Source organism: Aotus nancymaae, unplaced genomic scaffold (genome assembly GCF_030222135.1).
Source record: "Aotus nancymaae isolate 86718 unplaced genomic scaffold, 86718_ANA_hifiasm-v0.15.2.pri h1tg000018l, whole genome shotgun sequence".
Classification (NCBI taxonomy): Eukaryota; Metazoa; Chordata; class Mammalia; order Primates; family Aotidae; genus Aotus; species Aotus nancymaae.
This window is the reverse complement of record NW_026988430.1, coordinates 2,233,620-2,253,545: the sequence shown is the minus strand read 5'-3', so window position 1 is coordinate 2,253,545 and position 19,926 is coordinate 2,233,620. Positions and strand designations below refer to the sequence as shown.

Sequence of the window (19,926 nt, the reverse complement as noted above, 5' to 3'; positions counted from 1 at the left end):
AGAGCCCAGGCAGACAGCTCCTAGGGATAAGGCCAAGTCTCTCCGTCCCGCACCCCAGCCTATAAACCCTATAAAAGCCCCAGGACAGTGGCCAACCTGGGCAGCATCCAGCTGCTCCTCTCTTCACCTCCATTTGCACCAAACTCTCCCTGCTAGCCTTCTCCAGGAAGGCCCCCCTGATTTCTCCAGCAGTGCACTCTCTGACCCTCATTTGGGACCAGTTTTTGGGAGAGAGAGCATTCTAAGCCTGGCCATATACACCAACAGGGGGTGGGAGAGAGACAATATGTAAAGGATCAGCCCCAACCACCCCTTCACCCACACCCACCCACACCCACACCCACACCCACACTCACACCCACACCCACCCTCACCCACACCCACACCCACACTCACACCACCCACACCCACACCCACCTATACCCACACCTACACCCACCCCTTCACCCACACCCACACTCACACCCACACACCCACACCCACACCTACACCCACCCCTTCACCCACACCCACACCCACCCACACCCACCCACACTCACACCCACCCACACCCACATCCACACCCACCCACACCCACACACCCACACCCATCCACACCCACACACCCACACCCACACCCACACCCACACTCACACCCACACCCATACCCACACTGCCCTGGATACTGGGTCCAGAAGACACCCCCCCCAATCACCACCACTCAGGTGTATATTCCAAGGTCAACCAGGAAGAGTGGGGCCCAGCATCTGTCCCAGGCCTCCCTTCTGTGCCTGGCTCTGCCCACTAAGGCAAATGAGCGTGGGAGGCAGACACGGCAGGGAGGGCCGGGAGCACTGGGTCTTCCCAGCATCTGTGAGCCCCTGGCCTGAGGCCCAGCCCTTGGTGCCCTGCCCAGCCTGCCCGGGAGACCCACGTCGATGTTGGTGTTGTAGACGGTGATTTCCAGCACTGAGTTGTCCGTGGTGGTGTCCACGTTGGTGAGGTCGTACAGGGAGGACGACACGGGTCCGTACGCCCAGTCCGTGAACTTCCTGGACAGGCTTCGGAGCCGCTTCTCCTTGATCTCACGACTCAGGATGTACTTCAGGATCTAGGACGGGACGAGGCACAGCCGTCAGCTGCAGAACAGGGGCTGGGGCTGGCAGGGCTGGGCCAGCCAGAGGCAGGCTGGGCCCAGGAGATACTCCCGCCCAGGATGGGTGGAGACCTGCCTCTGCGCCTGGTGCAGTGACCCCGGGGCCCCATCTTTATCTGTGGAACACGCATGAAGCTTGCTGTTGTGCCCATCTCGTGGGAGGTTGAGAATACCAGGGAAAAAGGTGTGAAGGTTCTCTGCAGGCTGCAGCAAGCTGCACAATCAGCTTGAAATCCTCACACCAGCTGCAGCCCCGGTTCAGTGAAAAATGCAGGCACTGATTGTGAGGCCGGTAGCCTTGCCGGGAGCTCGGGCACACCCCGCTCCCTCGCTGGGAGCTTGGACACCGCCCCCCACGCCGGGAGCTCGGACACACCCCCCTCCCTAGCCGGGAGCTTGGACACACCCGCTTCCCTCGCCGGGAGCTTGGACACCCCCACTACCTCACCGGGAGCTCGAAAAAGAAGCCCCGCCAGGACCTACCGACAGCATTTTGTCCCGTCCAGGCCCCACTCCCCTTGGGCTCAACCAATCAAACGCCTCCACTCCCTATAAAACCCCACGTCTGCGAGGAGTCCGTGCGACTTTTCCGGCACCTCCTGTAGGACCACAGAACCTCGCCCGTGAGTGGAATAAATTCGCATCGGATCTTCTTGTGCTGGCCTCAGTTTCTTCTTCTTCTTCTTTTTTTTTTTTTTTGAGATGGAGTTTCGCTCTTGTTACCCAGGCTGGAGTGCAATGGCGTGATCTCGGCTCACTGCCTCCTGGGTTCAGGCAATTCTCCTTCCTCAGCCTCCTGAGTAGCTGGGATTACAGGCACGCGCCACCATGCCCAGCTAATTTTTTGTTTTTTTTTTAGTAGAGACGGGGTTTCAGCACGTTGACCAGGATGGTCTCTATCTCTTGACCTCGTGATCCACCCGCCTTGGCCTCCCAAAGTGCTGGGATTACAGGCGTGAGCCACCACACCCGGCCCAGTTTCTTCTTTTTAAACTCGACAAGAACCCAAGGACGTTTACACTGATGATTTCTTAGAACCAGTTTCCATTTGTTCTGGACTTGAGGAGAAGCCAGAAGTCTTCTCAGCTGCCCCAGCCCACCCTCAGCCAAGACCCCTCCAGCTGTGGTTCACCACTCTGGCCAGACGGGTGGTGACGATAGACACCACCCCCTACAGGGAGGCCCGTGGGACTTTGGTAGGTCAGTGATCTTTGAAACTCTGCTCCATATTAAGGTCACTGGGAAACAAATTCCCACAGCATGGCTGGGTGCAATGGCTCACACCTGCAATCCCAGCACTTTGGGAGGCCGAGGCGGGTGGGTCACTTGAGGTCAGGAGTTCGAGACCAGCCTGGCCAACATGATGAAACCCCATCTCTACCAAAAATACAAAAATAAGCTGGGTGTGGTGGTGCATGCCTATAATCACAGACTCGGGAGGCTGAAGCAGGAGAATCGCTTGAACCTGGGAGACGGAGGTTGCCGGGAGCCGGGATCACACCACTGCACTCCAGCCTGGGTGATGAAGTGAGGCTGTCTCAAAAAAAAAAAAAAAAAAGCCACATGCAGCAGCTCATACCTGTAATCCCAGAACTTTGGGAGGCCAAGGCAGGAGGATCACAAGGTCAAGAGATGGAGACCATCCTGGCTAACATGGTGAAACCCCCGTCTCTAGTAAAAATACAAAAATTAGCTGAGCATGGTGGCGCACACCTTAGTCCCAGCTACTTGGGAAGGCTGAGGCAGGAGAATCACCTGAAACCAGGAGACGGGGTTGTTGCAGTGAGCCGAGATCGCACCACTGCACTCTAGCCTGGCAACAGAGCAAGACTCTGTCTCAAAAAAAAAAAAAAAAAAAAAAAAAAAAAACCACAGCATCAGCTAATGAACTTGAAATCTCTAGTGGGGGACCTGGATCCTATTTTGTGAAGCTTCCTTGGTGGATCCAAGTGCAGGCTGGACGAAGAGCCGCTGCTCTCTGGCTTCCTACTTCTGAAAGCTGAGCCCTGGGTCACCCCAGGATGGGGACATGGGCTTCCTAGGGCACCAACTCAAGACCCAAGAGGAAGGGACTGCTGGGAAGGACAGCATCCAAGGCCTGGTCTCAGCTGACCCAGGGGGTTCCATCCCAACTGTCATGAGAGCCCAGCCAGAGAGCTCCTAGGGATAAGATCAAGTCTCTCTGTCCCACACTCCAGCCTGTAAAAGCCCCAGGACGGTGGGCAACGTAGGCAGAATCCAGAAAAGTTGTCTAGAGGACACGGAACAGAGGAGGGGAGCAGGATACAGGTGCCTCCACCAGGCTGGCCACAGAGGGCACACTGTCCCCTAGAGAGCAAGGGTGTCCTGGGGCCATGCTCCATGCAGGAAGCCTCCTCCCTGGGCTGGGGTGGCAGGGACAGCGCACGCCACAGTGGCACACAGGGAAGCTGGCCTTGGAGAAAGCTCCATCTGCAACCACAAACTGACTCCTCAAAGCCCCGGCAAGCTGTAACCCTGAGGGTGGGCAGGAGCCGCGGGAAGGCAGGCACACAATCCCTCCTCTGTTGAAGCCGTTCTCCGGCTCCTCCTCCCTTACACAAGAATAAAAAGGGCCCTTGTAGGGCCCAGCCCTGGCCACTTGGGACAGGACCAAGGCCCTCAGGGTAGCTGACCGGGGGGAGGGGATACCCCGAGGTTGGCACCGCTGTGATTACTCAACAGCCACCCCCCCTCCAGCGTCCTCCTGCGGCTTCCGGGGAGCCACGGCCTCCTCGCAGAGGGCAGAGACAGCGAGGCTGAGGAGCACGCTTGGTCCCCAGGATCAGTCCCCCAGAACATGAGGCCCAGCCACGATGCCAGCCCCTGAAAGAGATCCGCCCAGCCCTGCTCCAGCCTTCACCAAGGCTCCCAGCTAAGCCTCGACTTCTCAGCCGCGTCACACAAGGCAAGAAGGGCCCGAAGCAGCCACACTCTGCTGGGGACGTGGCACAGAGTTCCAACCCGACAGCCAGGCTGGGGTCTCTCCATCTGGGAAATGGCAGCCCATGGGTTCCGGGCTGGAGCAGCCGTCCTGAAACTCCCGTCCTCATGAGGGACAGAAGTCCCCGAGGGCCACCCACTCAGCCCTGCGGGGACTACGGTGTCACCTCAGCCTCAGGCTCCCCCAGCGCAGTCCTTCCAGGACGAGGGATGGAAACGGGGCGGATTGGGGACAGAAATGTGGGGATCGGGTGCACAGGCCGCATGGCGCCGGCTCCGTGGGGCCCCTCAGAACAAATCCACCTCGGCCGCCACTGCGTTTCTGGACCTCAGGCTGGGACCTTCCCAAGCCCGCGGCTGTGCTCTGTGGATCCCCCGTCGGGGGCCCTGGGGCTGAGGGAGTGGCCGCTGTGCCTCCCGACCCCGCCCCCCGTGCCCGGGGCCCCGCCCCCCGGGCTCCGGGCCCAGCCTACCGCTCCCCGAGCCCCGCCTCCCGCGCTCCGGGCCCCGCCCCCCGGCGCTCCGGGCCCAGCCTACCGCCCCCCGAGCCCCGCCTCCCGCGCTCCGGGCCCTGCCCCCCGGGCTCCGGGCCCAGCCTACCGCTCCCCGAGCCCCGCCTCCCGCGCTCCGGGCCCCGCCCCCCCGCGCCCCGGGCCGCACCTCGGCCTTGCCCATCTTGGCCGCCAGCTGCAGCGGCGTGAGGCCGTCGTTGTTGCGCGTGGTCTCCAGCTCCCAGCTGCCGCTGCGCCGCAGGATCGTGTCGTACATACGCTTCACGAAGTCGTTCTGCGTCTGGAAGTCCTCGGCCACGGTCACCAGGGCGTGGAGGATGTTATTGCCCCGCGAGTCCTGGGAGGCGATGTCCGTGCGCTCGTGCTCCATCAGCAGCTCCACGATCTCAGGCTGGTTGGTGCACGCCGCCAGGGCCAGGGGCGTCTCGCCTGGGGGAGAGGGCGCCGAAGCTGGGTTCTGGGTCCTTGGCTTGGGCCGGAAGCAGTATCCTCAAGCCCCAGGACTGGGACCCACATCCTATCTCAGCAGGATCGGCAGGTGAGGTTCCCTGGTCCTCTCCCCATCTCCTGCTTCTGTGGGGGAGGCTGAAGCTACATCACTGTGCAGCCTCACTGGCCTCCCTGCTGGGCACAGCAGCCAGACCAACCTGTTAGCGCCTCCCCCAGAATGAAAGCTCAGGTTCCAACGACACCTACAAAGCCCGGTGTCCTCTGACCTCCTCTCCTCCTCTCCCATCACTCACTCCCCCGGACAATGGCTTTCCTCCACTTCCTCCAACACGCGGCTGGCCTGGGGCCTTTGCTTGGCTGTTCCCTCTGCTTGTAGACAGCCAGTCCCTCACCTCCTTCAAGTGCTTGCTTAAAGGTCACCTTTCAGTGATCCGGCCTAACTGGCTCTATTTAAAACTAAAGAATTTAAAACTATTTAACTCCATTTAAAATTGAACTGTTTAACTCTACTAAAATTGAAATAAGGCTGTGGGTCACGCCTGTAACCCCAGCACTTTGGGAGGCCAAGGCAGGCGGATCACCTGAGGTCGGGAGTTCGAGACCACCCTGACCAACATGGAGAAACCCCAACGCTACTAAAAATACAAAAAAATTAGCCGGGCGTGGTGGCGCATGCCTGTAATCCCAGCTACTTGGGAGGCTGAGACAAGAGAATTGCTTGAACCTGGGAGGCAAAGGTTGCTGTGAGCCAAGATCAAGCCATTGCACTCCAGCCTTGACGACAGAGGGAGACTCCGTCTCAAAAATAATAATAAATAAATAAATAAAATTTAAATCCATCCCCCTCTTGCCCCAGACAGAACTCCTAATTCCTGTCCTCAGCTTTACTTTGCATTTTTGAAGAGCACTTATCATTTTGTGTCATACTACACCAGCTCCAACCAGGTTCCGTGCAGGGCAATGGTACACACTAGGAACTGGACAGTACCCTGTTTGCCAGGACACCCAGACCAGGACACCCAGGGCTGCCCAGAGCGCTGGCTACCTAGTCCTGCTGATTAAAAAAAGACTACCCAGCAGATAGTCCCAGCTACTCAGGAGGCTGAGGCGTGAGAATCAGGAGGCAGAGGTTGCAGTGAGCTGAGATTGTGCCACTGCACTCCACCAGCCTGGGCAACAGAGCAAGACTCCATCTTCAAAACACCCAGAAGAGAAAACAGATGGGTGATCCCCAGTGAGGCAAGACTGGATGGGAGGAGGGGTCTCCTCTGCAACAAAGTTGCACAGAGAACTTTCAGGTGTGACAGAGCCCTTGGTTCCTGTCCTGATTGCAGTGGTGGTTAGCCAACCGTCCACACTGTGAAAATGAACAGAACCGTGCTCTAAACGGCTGGATTTCACTCTGTCTACATTATGCATTTCCGTTTCTTTTCGTAGAGCATCCTAACCCCAGTGGCTTTTGGACTCTGTAACTTGTCAAGCAGAGGAGTTTGGTCCTCTCACTCTCGACTCCCTGTCTGCAGTCCTGAGAGGCACTGGGCCCCGGCACAGAGGCCAGAGCTGGAGGCCAGGACGCCGAAGTCAATGCCCTGCTACGCTGGAGCAAGTCCTTCCCCTTCACAGAACCGTCTCCTCACCTGTAAAATGCGGCTGCCTCCTTGGCCTCCCTCCCAGGTCTCTGTTCCCTCAGAGGGATGTCCAGGACAATGCTTCTAAGACCATCAGGTAACACCCCCGGAATGTGGGCTCCTCCCCGCCACCTCCCAGCCCCTCCTTCTCTGCTCCACACTGGTGTCCTCCCAGATGGACATCTCCAGCCTCCTCCCGGCCCAACTCTGTCCTCTGGGGCACCAGAGCCTCTTGACCGTGGGGGTGGAGTGCAGAGCGAGGCGGCCCCCCCCTTCCTCCCTCCTCCCTTTCTCCTCCCTTCCTCCCTCTCCCTCCTTCTTCCCTCTGTCTCCCTCCTCTCTTCCTCCCTCTCCCTTCTTCCTTCCCTCTTCTTTCCTCCCTCCTTCTTTCCTCCCTCTCCCTCCTCCTTCCTCCCAGACTCGGCGCGGGGCGGGGGCGGCACCCACCGAAGTAGAAGCCCTCGTGCTGGTTCTTGGGGTTGAAGAAGGCCCCCTTGGCGTGGGCGTTGACGTCGGCGCCGGCGGCGATGAGCAGCGCCGTGATGTCCCCCTGCCGCCGCTCGATGGCGATGTTCAGCGCCGTCTGCCCTGCGGACCGGGGACGGGGGCGCGGGAGCCTCAGCGCCAGGGGGCTGGCCCGCCTCGCCCGCCCTCTGTGGCCTCCACACCCTCCCGCGAACCACAGGGAAATCGGGGCTGCTCGCTGTGTCTCCCGCCACCGGGAATCCCAGCTTTTTTTTTTTTTTTTTTTTTTTTTTGAGGTGGAGTTTCGCTCTTGATACCCAGGCTGGAGTGCAATGGCGCGATCTCAGCTCACCGCAACCTCCGCCTCCTGGGTTCAGGCAATTCTCCTGCCTCAGCCTCCTGAGTAGCTGGGATTACAGGCACGCGCCACCATGCCCAGCTAATTTTTTTGTATTAGTAGAGACGGGGTTTCACCATGTTGACCAGGATGGTCTCGATCTCTTGACCTCGTGATCCACCCGCCTCGGCCTCCCAAAGTGCTGGGATTACAGGCTTGAGCCACCGCGCCCGGCCTCCCAGCTTTATTCTTTGCTTCCTTCAGGCTTGCGCGGCCCAAGGAGCGCCTGTGGAGCGCCTGCTCCGAGCTCCGGCACCAGCGCGGGGGTTCAGGGGGTCAGGGGTGCACAGACGCAGTGTCCATGATTTTCCCCAAGAGGCCACAGTGGCTGGGCGAGGTGCCTCACGCCTGTCATCCCAGCACTTTGGGAGGCCGAGGTGGGTGGATCACCTGAGGTCAGGAGTTCGAGACCAGCCTGGCCAACGTGGTGAAACCGCATCTTTACTAAAATTACAAAAATTAGCTGGGCGTGGTGGTGCGCGCCTGTAATCCCAACTATTCGGGAGGCTGAGGCAGGAGAATAGCTTGAACCCAGGAAGTGAAGGTTGTAGTGAGCTGAGACCGTGCCACTGCACTCCAGCAGAGCGAGACTCCATCTCAAAAAAAAAAAAAAAAAAAAAAAGCCCACAGTGCCACTGAGAACTAAGTGCCACGATTCAGAGGGGCAGGAGCTGGGGGACCAAGAGCAAGGGCCCTTCACAGCCAGAGAGCATCGGGGTCTTCCCAGAGGCTCTCACCTGGGACCTCAGAAGTTTAGGAGGCTGGGCGGGGCCAGCTCCTAAGCCAGGCTGAGAGGGCAGAGCTTATCCTAAGCGCTAAAGTCACAGAAGGCCTTGAAGTAGGGAACTGGCCAGACCAGAAGTTGGAGTTTGGTGCCTGGGTGCTTTCAGATCTCTCAGGCTGCAAAATTGGAGGATGCATTAGAGGCAGCTGAAACCAGGGAAAGAAATGAGGAGGCCTGAGCTAAGGAGAGGCAGAGGGCACACGAAGGGTGGAGAAAGCAGGATGTCCGAGGACCCTCAGGACCATCGCTGGGGAGAAGGGTGTCCCAGGTGAGGCTAGCATCCCGCCCTTCAAGGGAGTGAATTGCATGCTGGAGACTGAGCAGGAATGGCAGAGGGAGAGGCATTCAGCCTGCTAGAGGCCGGAGAACTTCCAGATGGAGGGGACAGAGGCTGGGAGGAGGGGAGGGTCTCAACATGTACCAACAGAAACAGCATTTCCCAAAGAGCTGCCACCATGCTGTGAATTAAAAGAACTAAGCTTTAAAAAAAATTAGGAATTAATAACTAACTTTTTGGTAGGGAAGATCCGAAGAGCTTCCTTCTTTTTAAGCAAGATCCAAAAGGCAGAAACCACAAAGAAAAGGCTGACATACTGGCTTACAAAAAGGCTTTTGGGTTTGGGGTTGTTTTGTTTTGTTTTGTTTTTTTGACACAGGATCTTGCTCTGTCACCCAGGCTGGAGTTCAATGGTGCAATCTGGGCTCACTGCAACCTCTGCCTCCCGGGTTCAAGCGATTCTCCTGCCTCAGCCTCCAGAGTAGCTGGGATTACAAGCACGACCCACCACGCCCGGTTAATTTTTGTATTTTTAGTAGAGACGGGGTTCTACCATGTTAGCCATGTTGGTCTTGAAACTTCTGACCTCAGGTGATCCACCCACCTCAGCCTCCCAAAATGCTGGGATTACAGGCATGAGTCACCATACCTGGACACTATTATAACTTTAAATGTGCATGCGTTTGAACCCAAATGTTCCAATGCAAAATATTTTCTAAAATATATGTGCACCTGTGCACAGGGTCATAGACAGGAACGTGCACTGCGACATTGTCACAGCAGAACAACCGGAAACACCTGGCGACCGTCTGCCAGTGGCGGGGAGGAGGGGAGGTGAAATTAGCCGTGGCGCAGACTAAGCTGCTGGAAAGAAGCTAGACTTTCACATTTTGGCATAAGAAGTGCTCTAAGGCTGGATGCGGTGGCTCACACCTGTAATCCCAGCACTTTGGGAGGCCGAGGGGGGCAGATCATTTGAGGTCAGGAGTTCAAGACCAGCCTGACCAACATGGAGAAACCCCATCTCTACTAAAAATACAAAAATTAGCCGGGTATGGTGGCAGGTGCCTGTAATCCCAGGTGTTTCCAGTTGTTTTGCTGTGACAATGTTGCAGTGCACGTTCCTGTCTATGACCTTGTGCACCCTCTCTATAATCCTGAGGCTGAGGCAGGAGAATCGCTTGAACCCAGGAGGCGGAGGTTTCAATGAGCGGAGGTCATGCCATTGCACTCCAGCCTGGGCAACAAGAGCCAAACTCCATCTCCAAAAAAAAAAAAAAAAGTGTTCTAAGACATATAGTTAAACAACAACAACAACAAAACAACTTGTAGAATACAGACAGTATGATACTATTTTATGTTAAATAAATAAAACCTTTTCTGTGCGCACATATACATGCACATATGTCAAAGGCCTAGGAAACTCCTCAAAGCATATGGGTAAAGGCCCTAACAAAAACTTATCTAAAACGCTGGACTGCTTTACAATGAAACTCTATTCATGTGATGTGGATGTAGTTAAAAATAGTTAGGCCGGGCCGGGCGCGGTGGCTCAAGCCTGTAATCCCAGCACTTTGGGAGGCCGAGGCAGGTGGATCACGAGGTCAAGAGATCGAGACCATCCTGGTCAACATGGTGAAACCCCGTCTCTACTAATACAAAAAATTAGCTGGGCATGGTGGCGCGTGCCTGTAATCCCAGCTACTCAGGAGGCTGAGGCAGGAGAATTGCCTGAACCCAGGAGGCGGAGGTTGCGGTGAGCCGAGATCGCGCCATTGCACTCCAGCCTGGGTAACAAGAGCAAAATTCCGTCTCAAAAAAAAAAAAAAAAAAAAAGTAAAACTCTGAAGGCCTCTGATAAAATGGTTTAAAATGACATTAAGAGAGAGATCCAAGATGGCTGATCACTAGCAGCTCAGGCTCCTAGCTCCCAGTGAAAGCACAGAGAACGAGAGGACGCCACACTTTCAGACGAATATTTGTTGCTCACGGACCAGGAGATTCCCAGCAGAAGAGCCCCACGTGTCGCCAGGGCGACTCTTGTGGCCGGCGTGGCGGTTTTGCTGGTGCCTTAGCGCGCCAGTTTTTGGTGCAGAGTCCGGAGATTCCCGGGCAGAAAAGCACCATCAATCTTAACATCGCTATTTTGGCCGGCGCAGTGGACTGCTCAGATTTCGGCGCTGGGAATCAACAAGTTGGACGTCTGCTCAGAGACCTAGTTAGAAAGTCGCTAATTACAAAGACAACAGACGGATAAATATATAATGAAGGGAAGAAATCAGCGTAAAAAGGCAGAGAATACTCAAAATCAGAATGCCTCTCCCTCTACAGGGGATCGCAATTCCTCATCAGTAACGGAACAAGGCTTAATAGATTACGAGTGTGTTCCAATAACAGAAGCAGGCTTCAAAACGTGGGTGATAAGAAACTTCTGTGAATTAAAAGAACTTGTTCTAACCCAATGCAAAGAAACTAAGAACCTTGAAAAAAGGTTTGACGAAATGTTAACGAGAATGGACAATTTAGAGAGGAATATAAGTGAATTGATGGAGCTGAAAAACACAACACGAGAACTTCGCAAAGCATGCACAAGTTTAAACAGTCGAATTGATCAAGTAGAAGAAAGGACATCAGAAGTCGAGAACCAGCTCAGTGAAATGAAACGAGAAGACAAGATTGGAGAAAAAAGGATGAAAAGGAATGAGCAAAGTCTCCAGGAAATATGGAACTATGTGAAAAGACCTAATTTACGTTTGATAGGTGTACCTGAATGTGATGAAGAGAATGAATCCAAGTTGGAAAATACTCTTCAGGATATCATTCAGGAAAATTTTCCCAACCTGGCAAGGCAGGGTAATATTCAACTCCAAGTAATACAGAGAACACCACAAAGATATTCTTCAAGAAGACCAACCCCAAGGCACATAATTGCCAGATTTATTAGGGTTGAAATGAAGGAGAAAATACTAAGGGCAGCCAGAGAGAAAGGTCAGGTTACCCATAAAGGGAAACCTATCAGACTTACAGCAGATCTCTCAGCAGAAACCCTACAAGCCAGAAAAGAGTGGGGACCAATATTTAACATCCTTAAAAAAAGAACTTTCAACCCAGAATTTCCTATCCAGCCAAACTAAGCTTTATAATCGAAGGAAAAATTAAATCCTTTGCGAACAAACAAGTACTTAGAGACTTCACCACCACCAGGCCTGCTTTACAAGAGCTTCTGAAAGAAGCACTATACATATAAAGGAACAACCAATATCAGCCTTTCCAAAAATATATCAAAAAGAAAAGAACATTAACACAATGAAAAATTTACACTAACTAATGGGCAAAACAGCCAGCTAGCATCAAATGCTAGTATTAAAGTTATATATATTCTAATCGGATAAAAAGCCAAAACCCATCGGTATGCTGCATCCAGACCCATCTCACATGCAACGATACACAAAGACTCAAAACAAAGAGAAGGAGGAAGATTTATCAACCGATCAGAGAGTAAAAATAAACAAATAAAAAGCAGGAGATGCAATTCTCGCCTCTGATAAAGTAGACTTTAAAGTAACAAAGAACAAAAGAGGCAAAGAAGGACATTACATAATGGCAAAAGGATCAATGTAACAAGAAGAGCTAACGATTTTATAGATCAACGAGACAGAAAATTAACAAGGACATCCAGGACTTGAACTCAGACCCGGAACAAGTAAACTTAATAAACATTTATAGAACTCTCCACTTCAAATACATAAAACATACATTACCACCTCACACCTATTCCAAAAGAGACTACATAATTGGAAGTAAATCACTCCTCAGTAATCGCATAGCATTTCATAGGTTTAAATGAAATATTGGTTGGCTGCTCCTTTGTTATTTTCTTCCCTTATTCCTTCCTGTTTACATCAAGTATAATTATTGGTATAAAAGAGGTTTTCAATACCCATTACTAAACTGCATTCTAGCCTGGGCAAGAAAGCAATACTCCCATTCTCTCTCTCTCTTTCTCTTCCTTTTTCCTCCTCTTCTTTATTCTTTATCTTTCTTTCTTTCAAAAAAAAAAAATGACATTAATAAAGTTGTATTGGTTCCTCTTAGCAGCATAGGGAAGAAATATTAGCCCTTGCCCAGTGGGGAAACTGAGGCTCGGAGAAGCAAGGTAACCTGCCCAAACCGTGGAATAGTGCTACTCTGCTGGTCCCGGAGCCCCTCTGCCCCAGGTGGCGGAAACGCTGAGAGGGAGGCATCAGCAGAGAGGGTGGAACGGTGGTGGGGTTGCTTTCAAGGAAGACAAGACTAAATGGCTCCTCCCACCATTCAGAGAGAAAGTAGGTGCCCACAGCACCCCAGACCTCTTCACCCCAGCAAGAGGCAGATTCATGAAAGAAGCAAAGCAAAAGGGAGGCCGAGAACAGGGAGAGGGAAGGGTTTGTGACCAGGACAGCAAAGCCTCAGTAGAAACACTAACGACCTTCTTTTTTTTTTTTTTTTTTTTTTTGAGACGGAGTTTCGCTCTTGATACCCAGGCTGGAGTGCAATGGCGCGATCTCGGCTCACCGCAACCTCCGCCTCCTGGGTTCAGGCAATTCTCCTGCCTCAGCCTCCTGAGTAGCTGGGATTACAGGCACGCGCCACCGTGCCCAGCTAATTTTTTTGTATTAGTAGAGACGGGGTTTCACCATGTCGACCAGGATGGTCTCGATCTCTTGACCTCGTGATCCACCCGCCTCGGCCTCCCAAAGTGCTGGGATTACAGGCTTGAGCCACCGCACGACCTTCTTTTATTCACTCATTCAAAAAATGCATGTTAAGCATTTCCTACGTGAGACCGTAAGGGCACCAGGAAATCAACTATGTTCAGCGGACTTCATCCCTGCCCTCAAAGGAAACATGCTGCTAGCACAGGGTAGCTCATAAGTCCTGCAGTACTGACAAGAAAAAAGCAGGAGACAAAGGGGACTGAGAAGGGAGGAGAATTAGGACAAGCAAGCTTAAGGCACTGCCTGAACCTCCCTGTCTACGGGGCTGCTGTCAACTCCCTAGAGACAGGCTGAGAATGTGATATGGTTCATCTAGTTTCTCTCTTTGCTTTGGCTACCAGGGAGCTCAGTGTGCAGTTTAGCACTCAGTAGCAGCAACCTTCCCTAGGTTTCCTCTCCTCCACTCCATACCTTCTAGTTTGTCACAATCCTTGACTTCTTATATATAACAAAAATGCTTTTGAAAGTCTGCAGAGTTCAAATAATAAATCACAATTACTTTCTCCCATGAGAAGGGTTAAGGGCTCAAGCTAGATTCCCACCTGGAAAGAGCTAAAATGTGACCAGGCGTGGTGGTTCATGTCTGTAATCCCAGCACTTTGGGAGGCAGAGGTGGGTGGATCACCTGAGGTCAGGAGTTTGAGACCAGCCTGACTAACATGGTCAAACCCCATCTCTACTAAAAATACAAAAGAATGAATCCCAGTTACTTGGGAGGCTGAGGCAAGAGAATCACTTGAACCCGGGAGGCAGAGGTTGCGGTGAGCTGAGATCAAGCCACTGTACTCCAGCCTGGGCGACAGAGTGAGACTCCGCCTCCAAAAAAAAAAAAAATGCTGAACTGTTGCGTGCCCCTGGCATGTCAGCAGGACGGCATCCGGTCATTCTTGAGCCAATCACCTTTGCCACAAGCACCTCGTAAGACCCTAGAGGGCTGTTTGCTGACTCCAAAACTCAAGTAAGGACACACCTCACTGCTTGTCCCCAGTGGATTTCCTGGCAGGGAACCTATCTCCCAAACCTGGTCTCCCAGCCCCGTCTCTGGCCCACTTACAAGGAAATCCACAGAACTGAGACCCAAACGGGGACAGTTAATGATGATGCTGCTGACAGCTGACTTTCAGTGGCCCCTGCCCGGCTCTCTTGCCTCACTTCCAGCCTTCTTTCCATTGCTCAAGCACGCCAAGCCCAGTCCTGTCTGGGAGCTCTTGCCCTGGTCCCTCTCATCATGCAGGCCTCAGGACAAAGGTGACCACCCTGACTGTCCACTCTAAAGTGGCCCTTCCCAAACAGTCGCTTTCTGTCACATTATCTTCACTTGTTTTCATAGTATTTTTTTTTTTTTGAGACGGAGTCTTGCTCTGTCGCCAGACTGGAGTGCAGTGGCGCGATCTCGGCTGACCGCAACCTCTGCCTCCCAGACTCAAGCGATTCTCCTGCCTCAGCCTCCTGAGTAGCTGGGATTACAGGCACACACCACCACACCCAGCTAATTTTTTGTATTTTTAGTAGAGATGGGGTTTCACCAACGTTAGCCAGGATGGTTTGATCTCCTGACCTCATGATCCACCAGCCTCAGCCTCCCAAAGTGCTGGGATTACAGGCCTCAGCCACCGCGCCCAGCTTTCATAGCATTTTTATCTAAAATTACCTTATTTAGAGCTGTGACTTACTTTATTTATTTATTTTGAGATGGAGTCCTGCTCTGTCGCTCAGGCTGGAGTGCAGTGGCATGATCTCAGCTCACTGCAACCTCCACCTCCCAGGTCTCAGCCTCCCGAGTAGCTGAGATTACAGGCACCTGCCACAACGCCCAGCTAATTTTTGTATTTTTAGTAGAGATGGGGTTTCATCATGTTGGTCGGGCTGGTCTCGAACTCTTGACCTTAGGTGATCTGCCCCCCTCGGCCTCCCAAAGTGCTGGGATGACATGAGTGAGCCACCATGCCCAGCCTTAGAGCAGTGACTTTAATCTCTTATTCACCAGCGCATGCCAGTGCCAAAAGCAATGCCTGGCATGTAACTGGTGCTCAAAATTACTTGCAGAATGAAGGAAGAAAGAGGGGTGTCTGCAGCGTCCCTGGCCCCGTGCTGCATGCTTGGGGCTTCTCAGTGGCAGCAGTGGCTCCACATGGCGTGGCCGGCAGTGGCCCTGCAGCCCCGCACCCACCCTCGGACCCCGAGGCACAGCCCGTTGGTGGCAGGGTACCTTCATAGGCCTCCTCCGTGTACTCAGCATTGATGAGCCTGCCCAGCATGTCATTCTCTTCGGCAAAGGCAAGCAGGATCCGCACAATCTCCTTGGTGTTGGGGTTGATGTTTAACAAGGCCTTCATTAGGCAGGTCTTCCCCGTGTCTGAGGCCGTCAGCTTGTGCATGAGGAAGTCTGCAGGCAGGGATGGAGCTACTGGGGGGGCCCGGCTGCCCTGGGCCCTCACAGCCCCGAGGAGGTGGGACTGCAGCTGCAGACCTCCAGACCGCGCTCCCAGACCTCACACTGCGGCTCTCCTCCTCCCTCTCCAGCTGTTCCTCCGCCATCTCCTTTGCAGGTTCCTTGCTCTCTGTGGCCCACGGGAGCCTCCTCTGAGGCCTGTTCCTCTGTGCCCACTGTATGACTTTCTTCTGTGCACTCCCACCCCGGAATCTCTGTCTCCGGCCTGCCCCCTCCCTCCCTATGGCCTGCAATTAAAGCTCTTGGCCTCCCCTCAACCTGAGACAGCCAGGGCTCCAGCATCCACCAAGCTACCCAAGTCTAAACGGCACTGTGCTGGACTCCCCCCTCCCCCTCTCCCCAGGTCCGAGTCCTGCCAATGCCGACGCCTGGGGAGCCCCTCAGAATCCTTCCCCTTCTCAAGCCCTGCTTCGGGGTCCCAGCCCTGCCTGGACGGTGGCCTTCTCCAGCTTTGCGCCCACCTCCCACACAGTGGTCAGCCCACGATCTCACCTGCCCAAACCCTTCTGTGGCTCCCCATCCCCCTCAGAGTCAAGTTCAGAGTCCCTAGCCAGCATGCAGGGCTCCTCACACTCCAGCCCCACGGGTTGCTGAGGGGAGGGGAAGGTGGGCACCCGAAGCCAAGCAGGACCCCAGCCCTGTACCCTCTGCCAGGCTCAGACACTGACCAGGCACGTCCTGGTCGCGGCGCCGCTTGCAAAGCTCCTGCAACTCCGCCAGCAGCTCCAGCAGCTCGTCCACGCAGCCCTCAGACACCGCCGCGAAGATGCGCTTCTTCAGCCGCCGCTTCCGCCTCCTCTGCTCTTCCCTCGCCAGGTGTGCGCTGAAGCCAGACAGTGTTTCCAGCTCGCCACACACGTCCTCTCCACCTCAGCCCCCTCTTTTCCCCGCCAGAGCTGTCCACAGGGCGCCGCGCCGGCCCCGTGCCTGTCACGATGCCCGCAACCCACTGGGCTCCGTGCAGACCCATCAGGTGCCCCTCATAATGCATAGGCAATCGCATTTTGTCAAAATATCTGTATTTGGATGCATGCAGCAATGGTCAGGAAGGACACATGCCTAACTGTTAATAGACATTGCCTTAAAAATGTGAGATTGCATATTTTGTGTTGTTTGAACTTTTTTATTATTATTATACTTTAAGTTCTGGGGTACATGTGCAGAACACGCAGGCTTATTACACAGGCATACATGTGCCATGGTGGTTTGCTGCATCCATCACCCCGTCATCTATATTAGGTATTTCTCCTAATGCTATCCCTCCCCTAGCCTCCCACCCCCTGCTATGCCTCCCCCAGCCCCCCAGCCCCTGCTATGCCTCCCCCAGCCCCCCAGCCCCTGCTATGCCTCCCCCAGCCCCCCACCCCCTGCTATGCCTCCCCCAGCCCCCCACCCCCTGCTATCCCTCCCCTAGCCCCCCACCCCCTGCTATGCCTCCCCCAGCCCCCCACCCCCTGCTATCCCTCCCCTAGCCTCCCATCCCCTGCTATGACTCCCCCAGCCCTCTACCCCCTGCTATGCCTCCCCTAGCCCCCCACCCCCCCGACAGGCCCCACTGTGTGATGTTCCCCTCCCTGTGTCCCTGTGTTCTCATTGTTCAACACCCACTTACGAGTGAGAACATCAGTGTTTGGTTTTCTGTTTGAACTTTTTAAATCGATCCCTCCCCGTCCTCCCTCTGTAGATAAGCAACCGTGGTAATGCCTTGACGTCTCCTTGTCTGTACGTGTTCTTGCAGAATGCATGTGCGTGTTGGGCACGAGTGTATTTTAATTCACATAGACGCTAACATTGTTGCTCCACTGCAGCCTGCTGCTGAATGTCTCAGAATGAATGGGTGTTAGGGAATTCGACGCCCCACTCCTTCCCCCCAAATCTGTCACATACTATGGGTCTGAGACCCCACTTTCCAAACCCCCAGGAATGCTGGCTTCTTTCTCTTTCCTGCAGGACCCCGATCCTGCCTCTCTGGCACCCCCAGCCTCAAGGGTGGGCACAGTGGGAGGAGGGGGAGGGCCAGACTTACCTGGGGCTGTTGGGATTGGATGGGGTCTCTGTCCCATCATCCTGAGGAGACTGGGGGGAGTCCATGTCATCACAGTTGCCAGAGATGCTAGAGGTGTTGGGGGAGGGAACGGAGAGGGGTTTAAAGTTTTAAAATGGGCCAGGCGCGGTGGCTCACGCCTGTAATCCCAGCACTTTGGGAGGCCAAGGCCAGTGGATCACTTGAAGTCAGGAGTTCAAGACCAGCCTGGTCAACATGGTGAAATCCCATCTCTACTAAAAATACAAAAACTAGCCAGGGGTGGTGGCATGTGCCTGTAATCCCAGCTACTTGGGAGCTGAGGCAGGAGAAATGCTTAAAGTCACAGGTGGAGGTTGCAGTGAGCTGAGACTGGGCCACTGCATTCCAGCCTGGGCAACAGAGTGAGACTTCGTCTCAAAAAAATAAATAGTACTACTAATAATAAAGTTTTTTTGTTTTTGTTTTTTGAGATGGAATCTTGCTCTGTCATCAGGCCAGAGTACAGTGGCTCAATCCCAGCTCACTGCAATCTCTGCCTCCCAGGTTCAAGTGATTCCCCTGCCTCAGCCTCCCAAGTAGCTAGGACTACAGGTGTGCACCACCACACCCGGCTAATTTTTTGTATTTTAGTAGAGACGGGGTTTCACCATGTTGACCAGGATGGTGTCAATCTCCTGACCTCATGATCCGCCTGCCCTGGCCTCCCAAAGTTCTGGGATTACAGGCATGAGCCACCATGCCTGACCAATAGTTAAGTTTTATAATAGACAGTGGTAGCCTCCCAGAGCCAGGCCTGGCCCCATGGCCCAGGGGGAGTCACTGTCCGCATACGGGAGCTGAGGGCTGAGCCCAAGGCAGGGGGTGGGGCTGGGCGAGTACTCACCACTGCCGGATGTTGGAGTCCATGGGCTTGGAGAAGACAGGGGGAGAGGTCTTGGCCACGGTGGGGTTGGGCTCGAACCCCTCTATCTCCAGGAAGAAGTGCGCACTGAGGGAACATGGAAGAAGCCCGTCGGGGCCCAGCTGGGCAGAGCCTGTCGGCCTGTGTGCTGCCTCCAGCCACAGAGCGTGCCCTCACGCTGAGCACACAACCCTTCAACTCTGAGCCCGCATGGCCCCGCCCAGCCCTCCTGGGAGCCCTCAGTGATGGGCACTGTCATCACCCGCGTTTCACAGATGGACACCGGGAAGCTGCCGGTCAAGTGTGAAACCCCAGAACAGGACTGAGGCGAACTCAGTTACTAGAGAGGGTTATTTAGCCAAGGTTGAGGACACACCCAGAAACGAGACGACACAGTGGGATCCGTGGCCGCACTTTCTCCTACGAGCAGGATTTTCAGAGCTTCAATATTTATAGGGGAAAAGTGTGCAGGAGAGAAAGGAGGAAAGAAAAAGAAAAGAGGGAGCAGGCCAGGAGCAGGGGCTCACACCTTTAATCCCAGCACTTTGGGAGGCCGAGGCAGGCAGATCGCCTGAGGTCAGGAGTTCGAGACCGGCCTGGTCAACATGGCAAAACCCCATTTCTACTAAAAATACAAAATTAGCCAGGCGTGGGGGCACATTGCCTGTAATCCCAGCTACTGGGGAGGCTGAGGCAGGAGAATCGCTTGAACCCGGGAGGCGGAGATTGCAGTGAACCAAGATCGCACCCAGTGCACTCCAGTCTGGGTGACAGAGCAAGACTCCATCTCAAAAAGCAAAAAAAAAAAAAAAGGGAGCATAGGGCCACATTCTTCTGAGGCTTTGACTCTGCTTCCTAAGTACACGTGTGGCACGTGAAAAGGGGTGAGTAGAGGAAACGGTCAGTTATGGATTCATCTTGCTCTCAGTAAATCTGTGCTTCACATAAGATAAACATACATGCGCAGGGGAATTTGTCAGATATGCATTTGTCTCATTGGGAGGGCGGGTGAGGAGGGACGATTTCTAGTCTCTTCTTGTCCTGTAGCACCAATTAGCTGTTAATTCACAATGTCAGGGTGAGGAAGGCCTCCTGTGGAGACACGTGGCTTCTGTCTGTAGGTAGAGCAACCTGCCCAAGGTCACGCACCAGACAGGTGGCAAAGCCCAGATTCAAAGCTG

The 19,926-nt window shown here is 54.1% G+C and overlaps 1 protein-coding gene across 2 annotated transcripts in view; it reads right to left on the bottom strand.

The window, feature by feature from the left end:
• Positions 1-19,926, bottom strand: part of TRPV3 (transient receptor potential cation channel subfamily V member 3) — a 44,015-nt gene that overhangs the window by 16,185 nt on the left and 7,904 nt on the right. For both annotated transcript variants that reach the window (XM_064378015.1, XM_064378014.1), the window contains exons 2-8: positions 18,728-18,832; positions 17,845-17,931; positions 16,487-16,641; positions 15,576-15,752; positions 7,134-7,274; positions 4,757-5,037; positions 914-1,090 (exon numbers count right to left, since the gene is read on the bottom strand). In XM_064378015.1, the coding sequence (XP_064234085.1) occupies positions 914-1,090; positions 4,757-5,037; positions 7,134-7,274; positions 15,576-15,752; positions 16,487-16,641; positions 17,845-17,931; positions 18,728-18,832 (1,123 nt within the window). The remainder of the gene's footprint in view (positions 1-913; positions 1,091-4,756; positions 5,038-7,133; positions 7,275-15,575; positions 15,753-16,486; positions 16,642-17,844; positions 17,932-18,727; positions 18,833-19,926) is intronic.